This window comes from Ipomoea triloba, chromosome 4, assembly GCF_003576645.1.
Source record: "Ipomoea triloba cultivar NCNSP0323 chromosome 4, ASM357664v1".
Classification (NCBI taxonomy): Eukaryota; Viridiplantae; Streptophyta; class Magnoliopsida; order Solanales; family Convolvulaceae; genus Ipomoea; species Ipomoea triloba.
Genome location: NC_044919.1, coordinates 8,480,391 through 8,485,440, shown reverse-complemented (window position 1 = coordinate 8,485,440; position 5,050 = coordinate 8,480,391). Strand labels below are relative to the sequence as shown.

Below are 5,050 nucleotides of genomic sequence, written 5' to 3'. Positions count from 1 at the left end.
CATTTGGTATATATATATATATATATATATATATATATATATATATATATATATATATATATATATATATATATATATATATATATATATATATATATATATATATATATATATATATATATATCGTTTCTCGTATTTCAGGCAGAAGAAAAAAACAAAAAAAAAGATTCCGGAAATTTGACAAACTCAAGTGGTACTTGAGTTTTTGACCAGAAACTCAAATCCGAAACAAGTTTTTCCTTCTTTTGTCTAAGTTTTAAAAGTTGCCCATTTGTGTCACTTGTTCATGAAAGATGACCATTTCAGAAAAAAACCCTCGTGAAACTACCCAGTACCCAGAAACTCAAATCCCAAACAAGATTTTCCTTCTTTTGTCTAAGTTTTAAAAGTTGCCCATTTGTGTCACTTGTTCATGAAAGATGGCCATTTCAGTCAAAAACCCTCATGAAACTACCCAAGTACCCAGTACCCAGATATGTAATATAGTTAAAAGAAAATGACCAAAGCTAGAACAGAAACCACTGTCTGTCATGACAAAATATTTATTCTCATTTTTTCGTGCTCATATAATCGGAAGTTTATTATTATATAATTGTTATTCAAATAAAATAATAAATTTTATTATTAAACATTGCAAGAAAAACATCTCAATGTGAGGAAATAAGTAAAAAATAAATATAAAAAAATATTTTTTTTTAAAAATTATGCTTGTTTGCAATTCTACATAAATTGAAAAATTATGATAATAATTACAAATCATATGATTATGGGGATACTTAGTTGCCAAATAATAGTCCAATTCAAAATATTTGGGTTGGGTCATCCCTAATGGTGAGTTGGGTAGTATAATTGGATGAAATTGATACAACATGTAAAGGTTTAGTATTAAATTGCCAAATTTAAAGGTTTGGATATAATCAAAACAAAGTGCAAAGGTTTAGGTTTTTTTCACCAATAAGCCAAAATAAAATGTTAGAAAAAGGGGAAGGGGGTTATATCCTAGACTGCAAGTAGATTGTTAATTTTGTAAGCATTTCATCATGAGCAGAAAGAAAAAATCAGAAACACGAGCTAAAATACAAAGCTATGATTCTATTTTTATTAGAATGAGCTTAAGTGAAATGGAGAGAGTTCAAGGCTAAGAGGGGAATAAAACTACCAAAAGGAAAAAAATTAAAGTATACTTGCTTCTGAAATTAATATCAGAAAAGGTTGGGCTAAGAGTGTAGTAATATATTACAGTTATGGCATGTAGTAAAATTGTAAAAAAGACTCTGATTGTCTAATTGTCTAAATGCACTCTGGGAATATAGAAAGCAGTAAACTTGAGAAAATACCACTCAACAAAATCAGGCAAAATACATTAACATTAAAGCAATATTAAGAAAATTCAGAGTACTAGAATTTGAAAGGCAGAGTTCCACTCATTGAATTGCATAATACACTAATAGTAATATGTGAAACTAACTACCCACCTGCATGAAATTGTAGCGCTCTCTTCCAATAGATTCATTCTCCGCAATAGCAAAGTAGGCCAACATTGGGTAGTGGCCAATATAGGAAGCATAGCAATCGCGCTGAATATTCACTGCCCACTCACTACACACCAAATAAATAAGGGGAAAAGGGAGGGCTATCAGTGATATTCTGGATGATAATCAGAGAAAATTTCAAAAAGTTGGAATCTTAACCAGAACAAATATCAAACAATATACCAAATCCGCAAGCACAAAATATGTAAAATAATAATAATAATAATAATAATAATAATAATAATAATAATAATAATAATAATAATAAAACAATTCGTTTAGGAAACTAACAATCTAGTCAAGTCAGCATGTCCAGTTCCTACATATCTAGCTTGCAAGTGTTCCAACTGGGAGTTGATATTGAATCTATCGCTTGCCTGCACCCACGAACATGTAGCTTAAGTAATTATATAGCAATATCAATTAGCGCACACGGCATATATGAATACCAAACAAAATAGGGAAATTTAGGGTTGAGAACAATGAGGAAATTTTAGGGATTTTTTTTTTCGGATCTTAAAGTTAAACGTTTTGGATGCAATATGAACATTATAATTTATATCGAATTAATTTAAAAAAAAAAAAAAAAAAAAAGACTAAAAATTAATAGGAATTCATTTTCAGGAATGTTACCTGCATTTTTTCCTTTCTTCCTCACAGAGTAGAAACTAGAAAGCAGCAGAAGACGTCAAGAGTCAAGACGAGACAATTCTGCGTGAATATATATGGTCTTGGATTTGGGCGCTACTCTTGCTAGTCTTTAGGCCTTTCCCAATAGTAGAAATTTTGGTGTTTTTGATGAGTTTTTGGAGGTATAATTAGGAAATAGAAAATGAGGTGGAAAATAAAAAGAAAAAGAAAAAAATAAAACAAAATATAAAACTGAAAAAGAAATTAAAAAAAATAATACTATTTACGTGCCCTCTGGGTGGGCAACTTGCGCACAACGCGCGAAAGAGAATCTGGAAAATTAAAAATGACCCCACAATTCTGATAAAATCCCATACCTTGCAAGGAGACATCTCCCATTTTCTCACCTCACTCTCTCTCTTCCATGTGGCATAAATGCCTGTAAAATCCAATGAAAATTGCACTAATGGTGAAGGCCTTATAAGGATATTTGGGTCTGGTAGATAATTATTTATATTTTCACTTTTTTTCTTATAGAATATATTTACACTCGATTTTTCCGTCCGTTTAAAAAAAAATATAAGTGACTAAAAAATCAAAATAATAACCTTACAAGGCTAGTTAACAATTGTTATACGGTGTACCATGGTTCAAAAACGGCATATTGAGTGTATGTATAAAGTGATATTTGAGTGTATGTATTGAAACAACGATCGTCATTTTTAACAAATTTCGTATTTGTGATATGTTTAGAATAAAACGAAACTACAGTGTATCTAAAATGAAACTGAATAATATGTCTCACGTATTGAGTGTATGTTGTCATATGAAACTGTAGTTGAATTAAAATGATACTTTAGTTATGCTGAAATAAAACTACAGTGTGTATAAAGTGAAATTGAATAACAAGTCTTACGGTTAACGTTGATTAAGCTTGTACCTTATAAAAAATAAAAAATAAAAAAAAAAGGTAGAGTGGGTTAAACAAGCATCAAATACATCTGGAATACAATATCTCAATCTAAAATGTGGCACTGCTACAATCACCCCTGATCAAGAAGGTAATTACAAGAGCAAGGTTACATCTTGACACAAGTTAAAAACACCAAACTACTAACAAAACACTGTTATATGCACTGGAAGAAATAATTTACACCAAGAATCAATAGGACCAATGCAAATACAGACTCAAGAGAAGAAAAAAAAATATCAATCGCGGTTTCTGTCACGAGTAATTACACTTCAAATAAACTACTACTGAAGAGCTGTTCGGTTTAGGATTAACATCAGTACTTTTATCCTGTATGTAATATGTTCGATTCACTATGGTTGGTCATAGTCACCCACACGATGCTATTGACAGGTTAGTGAGGTTCCGATTCACCGGATTTTGAGACTTCTAGCGGGGGAGGCAACAGATTAAGGAAACTCCCCTTCGCTGATTGCGTGGAACCAGAATCTGAATCTTCACCTGTACACATGAAAACATTTACATCTTACACATGTACTTGATTATATAAAACATCATGCGTGTTCTAATTGTATCCAGGTAAAATGTTACGAGTAAGTTATTAAGAAAATCAATGGTTTATGGGCATCATATATCTGAATTCTGATGGTATGATCATGAAATCTACAGTTCTGTAATTAGTCAAAATGAAACTCGCTGCTAATTTATAGCACAGCCATCCAAATTAGTTGTCGAGAACCACCTTTACGGCTTTACATAGGCAAGTGTTGGGCGGAGGCCGGTATGGGCCAAGTCCAGCACCATGTGGCTAAGGGGATTGTTGGGCGGAGGCCAGTAAAGGCCCAAGTCCGGCACCCTGGCTCTCAAAAATATGATGGCGGTCTATAAAAAAATAAAAAATAAAATTGTGTCTTCGCTACTAGCTATAGCTTTCAGCGTAAGTGGTAAGCGCTTGATCCTAACAGCAAGCAATAGGTATTCAAGTACTAATGGACACAAGTATTGATGTTTAAAATTGTACGATGGTAAAAGGCCAACTAAAATACAGTTGCACGGGACATATACGAAGAATGATATATGCAGAGGAGAGACAAAGAAGACGTACTGAAAAGGGCCTTCACGCTAGGCCTCTTAGGTTTAGTGCTCTTCTTCTTCAATTCAGCTGAAAATAGAAAACCATTGAAGATAAATGTTAGTAGCAGGCAAAATATTGGCAGAAACAAAAATTCCTCTACCAAAGGTAGCGGGAAATAGAGATGCAGAATGGAAAGTCCCCTAGCACATGTCCAAGTCATAATTTTTAGAGAGGGACGAGCAAGATACCGATTCCAGGAACTTCACTTTCATTCACAATCTCATAGTTTTTGTACGTGTAACCCATAAAGTTGACATCCTTTGAAGGGAGCATCTGAAGCAAGAAAAACAAGAAGTAGCAAAATAAGTATGCCTGAAAACACCTTGAAAAGAAGTACGGAGTTACAGTCAACCAATACAGAGATAGTAACCGGACTTCAAGAACTATCAATTGATTGACCTCTATAAACAAAATCAAGAGGCCGATTATGTAATTTGATAAACTATTAGGCATGCAGCATTCTTGGTTGCTTGGCAGATTGTTGAAATTGAGGGATTGAAAGGCCCGCCAGTTAGGCGGAAGCAAAGTATGTGAGAAACCAGAAAATAAGAGAATATATAAAAATATATTATAATGAAAGATTACAATAGAATGTATCTCCCTGTCTACTCTATAGGTCTATGTACCTCTATATATACTAAACTACATACCAAATATATCCTAATAGGAATAGGAAATAAGTCCACCCTACTAGGAGTTTCCTAATATTCAATAAAGGTTTAAAACTTCAGTTGTAAAATATGAAAAAGCTATAGCAAAAAAAAAAAAAAAAAAAAAAAAAAA

The 5,050-nt window shown here is 32.5% G+C and overlaps 2 protein-coding genes across 3 annotated transcripts in view; both read right to left on the bottom strand.

Moving 5' to 3' along the window:
- Positions 1-2,319, bottom strand: part of LOC116017024 (uncharacterized protein At4g14342-like) — a 3,620-nt gene extending 1,301 nt beyond the window's left edge. Inside the window, exons 1-3 of the mRNA XM_031257528.1 lie at positions 2,166-2,319; positions 1,824-1,909; positions 1,476-1,599 (exon numbers count right to left, since the gene is read on the bottom strand). Of these exons, the coding sequence (XP_031113388.1) occupies positions 1,476-1,599; positions 1,824-1,909; positions 2,166-2,171 (216 nt within the window). The 5' untranslated portion in view covers positions 2,172-2,319. The remainder of the gene's footprint in view (positions 1-1,475; positions 1,600-1,823; positions 1,910-2,165) is intronic.
- An 819-nt stretch (positions 2,320-3,138) lies between these two features.
- The window catches only part of LOC116016565 (serine/threonine-protein kinase tricorner-like), an 8,957-nt gene continuing 7,045 nt past the window's right edge, over positions 3,139-5,050 (bottom strand). For both annotated transcript variants that reach the window (XM_031256892.1, XM_031256893.1), the window contains 3 exons: positions 4,456-4,540; positions 4,238-4,294; positions 3,139-3,633 (listed from right to left, as the gene is read on the bottom strand). In XM_031256892.1, coding sequence (XP_031112752.1) covers positions 3,527-3,633; positions 4,238-4,294; positions 4,456-4,540 — 249 coding nt within the window. In that variant the 3' untranslated portion in view covers positions 3,139-3,526. The remainder of the gene's footprint in view (positions 3,634-4,237; positions 4,295-4,455; positions 4,541-5,050) is intronic.